Consider the following 14,027-nt stretch of genomic DNA (forward strand, 5'->3'; position numbering starts at 1 on the left):
TCGTGGGCTCCCCAAATAAAAACAACGTGACGTATTTTTATATAAATTTTTCCGGTAGAAATTAATTAATTAAAATAAAATTAAAAATATGAAATTTGAATTTTACGAATTTTAAATTTAAGAAAAAAAAAAAAAATTTTAAGTGATAAATACAGGTGAGTAAACATAACGACAAAAAAAATTTTATTGATTGATAATAATAATAATAATGATAAAAAAATTATAATTAAAAAAAAACATGGACGATCACACGCATGATTTATTTTTTTGTTTTAAACAATAACAACAACAAACTTTAAAATTTATTATTATTATTATTTATTATAACACTTTTGTGACGTAATAAAACAGAAGAAAAAATATTAAAACCGTAACGAATTTTAACACAAAAAAAAAAAAAATTTTACATTGTAGTAGTTTAATAATGCTGTTATTGACATTGGTTTTAAAAATATTTGGCGGGAGATTCAAATTTTTTTTTTTTAATATATTTGAAGGTTAGTCGTGTTGTACTTTTATTATTGCTCTTTTTTTTTATTTACATTCCATCTTTTATAAAATAAATTAAATTCATTGTTTTTAAATAATTTTTATAAAAAAAAACTTATTCATTATTATTATTATTATCATTCTATTTATGTAAATTAAAAAAAAGATAAAAAAATGTTGACTTAATCAAATTATTTAACACCCAGTAATGGCTGAAATCTAATTTTATGCAAAGCAAGCAAGGAGCGCGGCAAAGGGGAAATGGGTCAAATTTATACTTTTTTTTTTTTTTTTTTTAGTTAATCTTTTTTTAAAAATGTTTGCCAACGTTTCTGTTTAAGAAAAAAAAAACAACAAAAAGACCGGAAATTCCGCCATTAATAATAGAAAAAATTAATTTTTTTAGTTAATATATATAAAAATAAAATTAATTTGAATGATTTTTAGGGTTTTTTTTTTTTGTCGTGGAATTTAGAAACTGTGTGACGTCATTGTTAGTTCATTTTGTAAAAACGTTTTAATTAGTTTATGAATGTATAAATTAGAAAAGGTTTTTATTAAAAGAAAATGCATCAATTGTTATTATTAATTAATTTGTTAATAGTTATTATTATTATTATTTAAAAGTGTTTAACGTTTTTAATTATATATATTTATATACGTTTAGAAAAACATGCATCATTCGTATACAAGTGGTAAAGGAGACCCTTTGTGTCCTTTGGGTTTTCATCCACAAGTTCGATGGCCGACAAGATGTAAAAGATGTTTCAGGTATGTGAAAAGAAAATAAAACATTTTTTAATATTACAAATTAATTTATTTTAATTTAAATAATTTTGTTTTTAAAAGAGATTATAAAGAACATGGTGGAAAAGGGAAAACATCTGAAAGTGGTTTGGTTAAAGATGATAAAACAAGATCGACGCCGAGTTTGTCATCTTGGAACACGACAACGACGAGAAATCGTGATTTTGGTAGAACAATTTCAACTGCTTCAATTACTTCTGATGTTAATTCAAAAGATGAAACAGTTTTTAACGGTCAACACAAACCAACAGAATTAAACACAAAGTTTGTACATTTCAAAATGTGATTATTATGTAAACATGTATCAGTGGTTATGTTTAACGTTTTAGTTTTAGCACGAGTCAGTCTTTATCGTCTTCTGCTTGGACGTCGACACCAGATTTAGGAAATATACAAAATGAAGTATCGACAACTGTTTCCGTGACATTACCAAGAAGGAGAAGAAATGTAACGGATAATTTCGACAGTTCGGATGCCACAAATAAACCAACAGAATTTACAATAAGGAGACGAACGTATACGACAGATTTAAGTCAAGTTAATGTTCATGATGATTCCACGACAGTTGGCGATGATAAACATAAAACGTATGAAAATAATTTCTAAAATTTGTCATCATGCTCAAAACTATTTAAAATTTTCAATTTTTTAGAGATTCAGATAAGAAATCAAAAGTAAAATTAACAGATAAACATGAAATAAATAAAGGGACACAAGAAACAAAAATCAGTGGTGGTAAACCTCCTGGAAAGCTAAAAAGGAACACCATCACCACCACCAACAGCAACGGTTATGATTCCAATAGTGAATCCCATGTTAATCCTGATGTTGAATTTATTTTAAGGGTTAAAGCATCAAAACATGAAACTTCAAAAAAGGTTTGAACATAAAAAAATGAAAATTTTTTGGGGAAAAAAAAATGTAAAAAAATAAAATTTTTTTTTTTCAGGAAGGAAATTTGATAAAACAATCTTCTTCGGTATTAATTCCACCTCACACGAGTAGTTCATCAAGTTCATCTGGTCCTGATGAACCTGTTGATGATGAAGATGATGTTGCTAGCATAGCCAATACAGAAACAACAGAAACGACATTAGTAGGAAAAAACGACAGTGAACTTTTGGAAGAGGTTAAAATCAAAACTTATTTTTTCCTAATGAACGAAAATAAAAAAAACTTATCGGAAAATATTTAAATTTACAGATTGAATCGTTAAAAATTGAATTGGAACAAATGAAAACTCGTTGCGAAAAAGTTGAAAGAGAAAAATCAGACATTTTGTTGAGGAGGTTGGCATCTTTTGACACGACATCGACGAAAACGGCTGCTTCTGAGGTAAAAAAAAAACAAAAATATTCATCACAAAAATTTTTTCTCAACAATTGTTATGAAATTTTTTTCAGGTTTTAAAACTACAGCAAAAATTAAACGAACTTTCAAATCAATCAGAAGATTTAAAAGACGACAATAAAAGTTTATCGTTAAGAGTTAAAGAATTAGAAAAAGAATTAGAAGAACAAAAGAATGTTGGTAACGCTGGAAAAAGAGCAGAAGAACTTCAGGTAAATAAAAAAAATGGTTCTTGTGTGTGTTGCCGAAAAAATGGGGAGAAATCATTTTTTTTTTGTTTTAGGCAAAACTAGCAGCTGCGGAAACATTATGCGAAGAACTCATGGACGAAAATGAAGAAATGAAAAAAGAACTTCGAGAACTCGAAGATGAAATTGAAGAAATGCAAGATAATTTTCGAGAAGATCAAGCCGATGAATATTCATCCCTTAAAAAAGAACTCGAACAAAGTACTAAAAATTGCAGGATTTTATCATTCAAATTAAGAAAAGCTGAAAGGAAATCTGAAGAATTGGAAGCTGAAAAACTCCACGCAGAAATGAAATTAAAAGAGGTTGATACATAATTATTATTTTTAAGGCGCTTTTAACGAAAAAAAAAAACAAAAGTAAAATTTGGGTGCATCGAAATTCAGGTTTCAGGTTCGAACGGATTGACAACCATGGATAAAATTAAAAAATTAGAAGGCGAATTGAAAATATCAAATGAATTGTCTACAAGACTGACGAAAGAATTAGAAGAAGCCAATAAAAGACTGAAAAAATTTGAAAATAATCAAAATGTTCAAACCGTTAAAAACAATCTTAAACCTGGAGGAACCGAGGTATGTCATACAAAAATAATAATAATAATAATAATTTCCTTAAATGATTCATTTCCAATAATTATTATTATTATTATTCCGTACCAGAAAGTACCGAGAGCTTCTTTGATGAGAGGAGGATCACAAGAAGATCCACAACAACTTCTTAGAGATTTACAAGATTCTTTAGAGCGTGAAGCTGATTTAAAAGAACAATTAAGATTTGCAGAAGAAGAGGTAAACGCAAAAAAATATTTCATTTACTAACCACGTGACGTAAATTATAAAAACAACAATCATTATTATTATTATTATTATTATTATTATTACATCCAAAAATATTTTTCGTTGCGTCAAGGTATTGAAGTGAGTTTTCTTTCTTTTTTTTTTTGTGACTGGACCACTCGTCTTGTTTTTAATGAAAACAATTTTCCAACATAAATTTGTTTATTTTTTAAAAAAAAAAAAAAAAAAAAGTTTTTATGAAGAGGATCAAAGTTTTTATATAAAAAAAAAAAAAAATGGACTGAAGGTTGACGACTTTTCTTGAAGGTTTTTTTAAAAAAAAAAATCCGGTAAAACGTCCTGAATTAAGTTCCGTAAAAAAAAAAAAAAAAATTTATTTTCTACCTTCCTCGTGTGTATGCGTGTGTGTGTGTGTGTGCGTGCGTGTGCGTGACATAATATGCTCATCTCAACTTTGATTATTAATTATTAAGTAATAAATATTACGTCGTGGGTTTCGTTGCAAATTTTTTTTAATATTTTCGAGGTCGACGAGTCTTTAATAAAAATCTTTTTGTGATTTTCAATTCTTTCTCTGATTTCTGCTTTCTTGTTGAAATTTCACATCACAAACGTTTTTTTTTTTTTTTTTTACAGGCTGCAAACCTTAGAAAAAAAGCAGCACGAGTTGAGGAAGACAATGATTCTTTAGCATTACAACTCAAAAAAATGGCTACTAAAGCCAAATGTACGTTTACCCTAAAACACAGATTGATCTCCCTCTCTCTCTCTCTCTCTCTCTCTCTTTCTCACTCTCGATGACGTTTTAACAGTCTAACAATTTTATAAAATCCTTGTCAGCCATTTTGATTTTTTTATTATTTTATTAAATTACTAACTTTTTTTTTTTTTTTTTTTAATATACTAATAATTAACAGCTGCTGATTTCACGATTATTTTAAATGCGTTTTTGTTTTTTTAGCAGAAGACGTTTTTAATTGTACTTATGTTCACCTAATTGTTTTGTTTTTTTGGGAGGGAGGTCTTGAATTTTATCATCGCCTGTTGAAATATTTGATGACAAAATACAAAAAAACTGTTTGAAACCAGAAATTTTCTCCATTTTTGTGTGTGTGTGTTCGCGTGTAGATTTGTCTGAATTACAAAAACGTTATAAAATTATCATTATTATTTTTTTGTGTAGCTTCTAGAAAAAACAGTCCATCGACGAATACTCGAACTCCTAAACCCGTCATTGAAAAAGACGAAGGGATTTCAGATGAAGAGGATCCAACAGAATTGCGACTACTATTGGATTTAAATGAACAGGTGATGATAACAACAACAACAACAAAAACATAAAACATTTGTTTGTTTGTATGTTTAAATAATGTTATGATTTTTTTTTTAAAAAACCAGGAATCAGCCGTGCTAAGAAAAAAAGTAGAAAAATTAGAAGCGGATTTAGAAGCACAAGAGAAAAAAATGAGAGATTTAGAAGAAAAATTAGCTTCTTGTAAAAAATCCGGAGATGGTTTTAAAAAAACTTCATCCGGAACCGGAAATCTATTCGATAATGATAATTTAAAAGCATCAGAAGAAAAAATTAACGAATTGAAAAAAAAATTATTAGAAAAAGAAAATGAATTGGAAAAAATGAAGAAAAACCAATCATCATCCCCAATAAAAAAACAAATAACAAAAACAAATCAACAATTAATTAAAAGTCAGAAAGTATCAATTTATTATTATTATTATTATTATTATTTGTTTTTTTTAACATTTTAAAATAATAATAATAATAATAATAATAATCATGTGTATATTTTGTTTAGGTCTTTGGATTTATCAACGGATGAAAAAAATTTAGATTTAAAAAAACAATTGGAAATGGTCGAACAGGAAGCCATTGTTTTAAGAACAAAATTAAACGCGCTCGAATCCGATAATGAAAAATTAACGGCCGAAAATAAAAAACTTATTTTATATAAAGGAACTAAAAAATTAACGTCGTCAAATGATGAAAACGTTATTTTAAAATTAGAACAAAAATTAAAAGATTCTGAAAAACAGGTGATTTGGGGTGTAAATTACAAAACTTTCACAAAAAAAAAAAAAAAAAAAAAAATCATGAAATAAAACTCTCTTTAATTTTCTTTTCAGGTCAAAGAATTAAACGAAAAATTACAAGCTATTAATAATAATAATAATAATAATAATAATGAAAACACATCTACTACGATTAATACTTCCGAGACTGATAAATTAAAAAAAGACTTGAAATTAAAAATGGACGAAATCGATAAATTGACAAAAGAAATCAAAAATAAAGATGAGACGTTGAAAAGGTTGAGAGAGGATGGTTTGGCCGAAGCGACAGAATTTTATAAAAATAGAAAACCGAAAAAACCAACGGATCTCACCACGAAAATACAACTTAAAAAAATGATACAAGAATCGGAAAATGATATAAGTTAGTTTTCTAATCATTATTATTATCAATAACAAAATGGGGAGGAAACAAAAAAAAAAACAACTCGGGTGACTACCTAAAATGGCGTCGTGTGATTCAGTTTTTTAAAAAAAAAAATACGTTAAAAGATTTATTGAGTCTGACACTTTGTAGTGGCAGAAGAAAACGTCTAATAAGACAAATATTATTGTCTTGATCGACGTTATGACTGATGAACATTATGATAAATAATAATAATAATAATAAATTGATTACGATGAAATTTATCAAATACTTTTTTGTTGTTGTTGTCGTTGTTTATGTTTGCCGGTTGTTTTATTTTGACGTTTATCATTCATTTTTTTTTTGTAATTTATCATTCGCAGGTGATTTATTAGTATTGGTTAAAAATTATAAATTCCAGACAAAAAATGAAAAATCAAACGAATTGGAAGAAAAGAATAAATTGATTAAAGAATTAAATGATAAAATTGAAGAAATGAAAAACGTTAAAGATGAGGAAATAAAAAAATTAAACGAAAATATAAAAAAATTAAAAAAGGAAAAGGAAGGATTAAAAACGGAAATGAATAATAATTTGAAAGAAGAAAAAGGTAAATTTGATGATTTTGATTAACACGTACGTATGTATGTGGGTGCGGTGTAAACGAATATTTTTTTAAAAATTGATTTCATTTAAAGTTCTAATGCCACGACGATCATTTTTTTATTTTAAGTACATAAACGTTCGTTGAATTAAAATCGGCCTTGATATGTTTTATCCTCCTACTTTCATAGGGCGGCGTTGATTGAATGCCAATTTTTTTTTTTTTTTTTTTTTTGTTCATTCGTGATGTATTTTTAATGTCACCGACATTTTTTTTTGTCCTTCGTCATTAAAATACTTTTTTTTTTTTCAGAAAATTCAATTCTAGCACAAGAAGAAATAAAAATTTTTGCTAAAAAATTAGAAGTTTCGAATAAAGAATTGGAAGAGGAAAGAGAAAACGTTAGAAAATATAAAAAACAATTGGAAAATTTTGATAAACTCGAAAAGGATAAGGGACAATTGGAAAAAGATTTAATTGCCAAGGAAAAAGAAACGACGGAAGTTAAAAATAAATTGACGGAAGTTGAAGAAAAATTAAGGAAAGCGGAAAAAAATTTAACGATCAATCGTAAAAAAGTTTCCAATTTGGAGAAAAACGTTGAAGAAATCGAAGAGATTAAAAATTCGCAAATGAAAAAATGTCAATCGTTGGAATCGGAAATTTTAGATTTGAAAAATTCAAATACTTTTCTCAAAACTAAAATATCTGAACTTGAAGATGAAATAAAAAAAGACAAAACGATAATAAAAGATCTCGTGAGTGTTGATACGATCTGCGTTGATGTAATAAGAAAACCGGAAACGATTCATCTTTTTTTTCTGTCGTAGGAAAATTCGATTCGAGAAGAAAGAGAAAAAGCAACGGATGAATGTTTAAAAGCTGGATCTCTAGAAAAGAAAGAAATAATGGCGCTTAGAGATGATTTATCGAAAAAAACAAAACAATTAGATGAATTAACGCAAAAATTAGAAACATCCGAAAAGGAACGGAAATCCCTCGAAGAAAATATTAAAAAAACGGAAACGAAAGCAACGAAAGACAAAGAAATTTTCGAAAGTAAAATTTCTTCTCTGGAAAAAGACCTCAACGTGAGTTAATTCACATCTGGAATGTATACAAAAAAAAAATTTAAACAATTTATAATAATAATTTATTTTCAGGCGGAAAAAAGAAATGGTGAAAGAATAAAAATTACACACGATAAAGAAGAAAAAAATCGAGAAATGGAATTATCCGCATTAAAATCTAAAATTAAAACATTGGAACAATCGACGAATGTAACGAATAAAAAAATGGCGGATTTAAAAGAAGAATGGACGTTTAAAATTAAGGGTAAAATTATTATTTATTTATTTTTTTTTTTGGAGAATTTTGGAAATGGAATTTAATGTTTTTTTTTTTTTTTTTTAAATAAATAGAATTAGAAAAAGAAGTTTCCGAAGAGAAAAAAAAATACGAAGATTTAACAACGAAATATGAAATATTGGAAGAAGAACATGTCGTTACAAAAGCTCAATTAGTTATGGAAAAAGAACAAGCGCAATCACAAGTCGGTATTAATAAAAAAGACATTGTTAAACTCGAAACGGAATTACAAAATTTACAAGATACTTTACTCAACAGACAAGAAACTTGGATGAAAGAAAAAAAAGAATTGCAGGTAAGAGGTCTGAACCTCTTCCACCAGGTGACCCAGGAGAAATGCTCTTACGCACTAACCTGTTATTCCTGGAGGAAGAAGTGCTCGCAGGAGTAGCCCCAAAATCCAGAACCATCAGGTCCGCACCCGAATCCGTTTCACCCGATTGGGATTCCTTCCTCCCATTCGGTCCAGCCTCCCGCAACTCCACCTCCTTTCCTAATAACTTTTTTTTTTTTTTTTTTTTTTTTTACCGAAAGGAAAATTTTTTTTTTTAGGAAAAAATAAAAGAAAATTCTCAGAAAACATTAGGAAAATGGGAATTGGAAAAATCAAAACTTCAAGCATTAGCAGACGAACAAAAATCATTGGCTGAACAATTACGACAGCAAAATAAATCTGTCGTGGAACAAATGGAACACATGAGAAAAGAAGTCAGTATATATTTTTTTTTTTTTTTTTTAATTTCGATTTAATTATAATAATTATTATTAATTTTTTTTTTTTGGCTGGCGGGGCGGGGGTGGGGATTCTACAGAACGAAGAACTTAGAAAAAAATTAGATGATTTCGACAAGGTGTCAAAAATACATAAGCAAATGTCGGCGGATACGAGTCAATTGGAAATGCAATTAAGAGAAGCGCAAACGAAATTGGCGGTAGAAGAAAAAAATTACAAAACGGATATGGCGGCTTTAAAATTGAGATACGAAAATAGAGTTAATTTAATAAGCGGAGAACTTCAAGCATCTCAAAATCATTTATCGAGATTTAAAAGAGAGAGAGACAACTACAAACACATGCTCGAAGAAGCACAAATGCAAATGGCCAATTTGAAAAAAGGAAGTCAACCGGATGTAACTGGAGAAGTATGAAAAAAAAAAAAAACAAATTTTTCGAATTTTTTAAAAAAATGAAAATTATCATTATTATTATTAAATTTTTTTTTTGTTTAAGTTAAAAGATAGTAAAACGGCTATGGCAGTTTTGGAACAACAAATTTCTTGCATGGAAGATGAATTGACCGAATCGCGACTGGAATGTTCTAAACTCAAAACCGAATTGGTATCAGAAAAATCTGCTTGGGAAGTTAAAATATCAGAATTACAATCGAAAATCAACGAGGTTATTATTATTATTATTATTATTTAATTACTTTACGGTGAATTAAAAAAAATAGAGAAATTAAATTTAAAAAATTCCGATTCACAGCTGGAAGAAGAAAAAATTCTTTCAAGCGGAAGAACAAAAATTGTCGGATTACGTACGAAAATGGAATTGTCGTGGCAGAAGGAAAGAGAAGATCAACAAAGGCTTTTACAGGAAACGTCAGCATTGGCGAGAGATTTGAGACAAACTTTGTACGAAGTGGAAAGAGAAAGGGATAAAGTTAAACTGGAATCGAAAAGGACGCAGGAACAAGTCAAAAGAGCTTCCGAAGAGGAAATGGAAGAAAATCGTAAAAAAATAACCGAAGTAAAATTATCATTATTATTATTATTATTTATTATTTTTCCAGGAACGCGTTTTAAAAAAAAAATTTTTTTTTTCCAGCTTCAATGCGATCTTTTAGAATTACGAGATGCACATGCAAAACTTCGAACGACAAATGAAAAATTAAGAAGAGAAACGGAACGTTGGAACCGGGAAAATAGATCATTGCAAAAATCTAAAATAAAAACGGAAGAAGAAGAGAGAAAAGTTCAACTCCTCCTGGACAACATTGATTTACTATTAAAAGCAACGTTTGAAAAAAAAACAACGGGAAGGTATCTGGAGTCATCGTCGTCATCAAAGAAAAGAGTGAGTTTTGATAAAAATCATTTTTTCTTTTACTCGAATCTTTTTTTTTTTTATCATCTTTCAACCACTTGAATTTTATTCTTGCATTTTTTTTTTAATTATCTTTCATCTTTTTTTTTAAAAATTCTGAGTCATTTTTAGGCTGGTTCAAAGTCCAGGGAATCATCTCCGCTGTCATCAACAACAACAACAACAACAACAGGAGGAAACTTTCCACAAGATGAAATACAATTGATTTTACAAAGGTTGAGTGAAACAGCAGAAGACATACGACTTAAAACACAATCGGATGATAGATTTATGGATGAGAGAAGTAAAAGAGCTTCATCCGTTGGCTACAGAAGGTAAACAAAAAAAAAATTCCAGTCAATTTTTTTTTTTTAATTTTCCGACAGCATTTTTATAATAATTTTCTTTTTTTTTTCCAGCCTGAGAGCGGCATCCACGGAATCCGATTTCGCATCCGAAACATCGACGGTCACAAAAAGGCCGATTAATAAAACATCTAAAAAAAGTAACTTGCACAGGAAATCGTTATCATTATCAGAAACTACCGGACCTGGAGCTCAGGATCAGGTATCATTTAAACTATCAAATTTTTATTTCTCCAGTGAAAAAAGAATCGAATAAAAAATTTTTATTTTGGGTTTTTTTTTTTTTTTTTAGATGATCTGGAGAGAAGATAATGATAACGACGGAAGTCTCACGTCACTGGAAGATCATACCGGATCCCGATATAAAAATATAAATTTTCGGGAAAATTCAATGGATTCCAGGTTGAGCGGGGGTTCGACTCAATCCGAATTCATCGGTGGAGAAAAAAAAAAAAAAAAAAAAGGATTATTTGGAAAATTAAAAAAATTAACGAAAAGCAAAAGCATCGATGACACGACCGGAAGTCACGACGATTTAATGAGGGTAAATATTTATCATCATCATCATCATCGTTATCATTATCATTATCATTATTATTTAACACGTGATTTCAGGGAGGAGAATCCGATTCCGACATGAGTACCGTCGGTGACGTCAAAGGCACAAAGAAACATTTTAAAGAAAAATTTTCCGAAATGTTTAAAAAAGATGCACAGTCTAAAAATTCAACGTAAGATGAACACTTTTTCATATGAATAACATATGGTCAAACGTATTTTTTTTAAAAAAAAAAAAATTGATTTTTTCCAGATCGAAATCGTCGAAGAATTTACAAAGAGCATCGCCGGATCCGACATCGGTAAGTAAATCGTAAAAAAAATTTTTTTTTGGTTTCGATATCTCGAATATTCTCTCGTTTGGCGGAGTTTCGATATTTTGACACTCTAAACATTCTGGAAATGATTTTTTTTTTACTCCTGGATTTTCGAGGTTACATAATTTTTAATAGAATGAGTAAAAGTGAAGGCGGATGTCGCGGAAAAGGAAATTTTAATTAGTTAATAAAAAAAAAAAATCATTTTTTTAAATCTTTGGCCTTGACAAACCAAAACGAGATTTTTTTTTTTTTTTGTTGAGCTCGCATTGGGCAAATAGGCGATTCGTACAAAACAAACAAATCCTTCAACTTGCAAAATAAGAGAGAAAGAGAGAGAGAGAGAGAGAGAAATATGGTAAACTATAAAAGATGTTAAGATAAAAAAAAAAAAATCCAGATTTTAAATTTTTTAATTAGTGTTGTTAACACGGAGGCTCCTTTTCCAGCATCCAGCATCCGCCCCGCCATTCTTACAAAAAATGGTGGGGAGGGGAGGGGATTATTATTATCATTAATGACGTTTTTTTTTTTTTTTTTTTTGTTATTTAACAGAAATCGACGTCTTTAGGAAGACCTTTGGATACGACAACAAGAAATCCTGTTGCGTCGTCTATGATGCACAAACCTTGACACTAATATATTTAATTTCCATTTTTTCTTTTTCTTTTCAATTTCCCCATTTGTTTGAAATTGAGTAAATTCATTCATTCATTCATTCAATCAATCATTCATTCGTTCGTTCGGTGGAAAAGTAATGTGTGTGTAAAATACCAAAATTCTCATCGAGAAACTTTCTGTCGTCGTATTACGTCACGATTTTTTTACGTTATGATGACGTTTGTCTCACCGACAATGACGATTATGTTAATAATAATGATAATGATAATGATAATGATAATGTAAAACAAATAAGTAATATATGTAATGATAATTGTAGTATCTAAACTAGTTTTAGGTTCTTTTTTTGTCGAAAATTTTTTGTAAAAAGGTGAGGTAGGAAGAAGAAAAAGAAGATTGACAAAGAAGGAGGAGGAGGATGGAGGATGATGAAGGAGGAAGATGAAGGAGGAGTAGGAGTGGGATGAAGATGAAGAGGATAAGAAGAAAAAACTAAGGTAAGTATGATTGATGACTAAACATGATAGTTTCATATTCTCGCCTTGAAAAGTCTTTTTAAAAGTTCAACAAGAGTTTAAGATGAATATCTTTTTCCTTTTTTTTTTTTTTTTTTTTTCGAGTAGTAAATAATAGATAGAATATTAAGAAAAAAAAGGAAAACTTTTTTAATGGCACATTAAATTAATTTTCACAATAATAATAATAATAATAATAATAATAATGTTAAAAAAAAAAAGAAAGAAAACCTTTAAAGAACGAACGGGGGGAAGGGAATAATAATAAAAGCGTATCGTTGTCGTGGGAGCAGAAAATTTAAAATCCGTTGATTACGTAATAAACGGTCAAGAGTAATAAATAGGATTTTATAAAAACTAAAAAACTAAAAAAAATAGAACACGATGAGTCGCGTTCGTTTCCGTGTGGGTCCGTCCCACACTATCTCTCTCTCTCTCTCTCTCTCTCTCTCTCATTTTCTGGAAAAGAAAATCCACTTCTGGAATGATTAAACCTTAAACGAATTTATTTAATACTCGGACGATCGATCAAATATTTAAAAAAAAAAAAGGGAAATTATTAATAATAATAATAATTTTCATGCGGTCGTATCGATTTCAATTTATTTTAACGGTTTTTTTTTTTCATAATAATAATAGTAATAATTTATTGCGTAAAAAAAAAAACTATAAATAGACCAGAAATTTTTATTTTTTTTCTTTTCATTATTAAAGTTTTGTAATTGAAAAATTTACAAAATTTTATTACGGGTAATAACTTTTACTTAATTATTAATTATTTAATTAACGAATAAGTTTTTCGTATAAAACGGTAAAAGAAAAAAAAATGGCGGACGATCGACGACGGTTGATTATGACGTCACGTCATGAGTATCGAAAAGAAAAAGAAAAACACGTGACAAATAAATTACGACATATAAATGATCTCACATATCGAAAAACGATGACGTCAAATATGATGATAATGATGATGATGATTTTCCACCGCATCCGGGTACTTTAGGAAAGGGAATGGGGGAGGGAGAAAAAATTTTTTTTAAATTGATCGTGCGTGGGTCGGTGAAAAAAAACGTTACGAAAAAAAAAAAAAAATTTTTTTTCTTTATTAAATAACGACGACGATGATGATGATGATGATAAAAACCGTTGACCTTGAATGTTTTCATATCATTACAAATTGATATATGAACAACGATTTGAAATTCTCTGGAAGGTTTTTGGAGAAAAAAAAACCTAAAAAAAAAGAAAAATGATTCAGAAAAAAAGAAAAAAAAATGGTGGAATGTTTATTTTACGACCTTGACCATTTTCTTTTTTACGTTCCAATCAGAAAAATTTCCCCCCCCCTCCCCCCAATTTTTTTCCCACACGTTTTTTCCCAGTTTTTACCACGACTCATATTAGTTTCCGGTAGAAGGATCTGTTGCACCACCACCACCACAATCACCACTTTAATGGCCACCAC

At 28.8% G+C, this 14,027-nt stretch overlaps 1 protein-coding gene across 1 annotated transcript; it reads left to right on the top strand.

Annotated features, from left to right (window-relative positions):
* Nucleotides 1-1,162: 1,162 nt before the first annotated feature.
* On the top strand, nt 1,163-12,059 carry Phum_PHUM454570 (Centromeric protein E, putative; the record flags this gene model as incomplete). The annotated part of the gene is made up of 31 exons (XM_002429832.1): nt 1,163-1,260; nt 1,339-1,560; nt 1,626-1,883; nt 1,949-2,174; nt 2,246-2,425; nt 2,500-2,631; nt 2,700-2,858; nt 2,930-3,199; nt 3,281-3,469; nt 3,557-3,685; nt 4,331-4,421; nt 4,878-5,002; nt 5,093-5,399; nt 5,544-5,746; nt 5,837-6,146; nt 6,512-6,739; nt 7,046-7,491; nt 7,564-7,824; nt 7,897-8,068; nt 8,155-8,396; nt 8,654-8,809; nt 8,914-9,243; nt 9,332-9,499; nt 9,587-9,850; nt 9,929-10,177; nt 10,319-10,521; nt 10,606-10,753; nt 10,844-11,095; nt 11,167-11,282; nt 11,363-11,411; nt 11,982-12,059. The coding sequence occupies 31 exons, from the start codon at nt 1,163-1,165 to the stop codon at nt 12,057-12,059; spliced, it is 6,261 nt and encodes a 2,086-aa protein (XP_002429877.1).
* Nucleotides 12,060-14,027: the final 1,968 nt, after the last annotated feature.

Source organism: Pediculus humanus, genomic scaffold (assembly GCF_000006295.1).
Source record: "Pediculus humanus corporis 1103172108228 genomic scaffold, whole genome shotgun sequence".
In the NCBI taxonomy this organism is placed as follows: Eukaryota; Metazoa; Arthropoda; class Insecta; order Psocodea; family Pediculidae; genus Pediculus; species Pediculus humanus.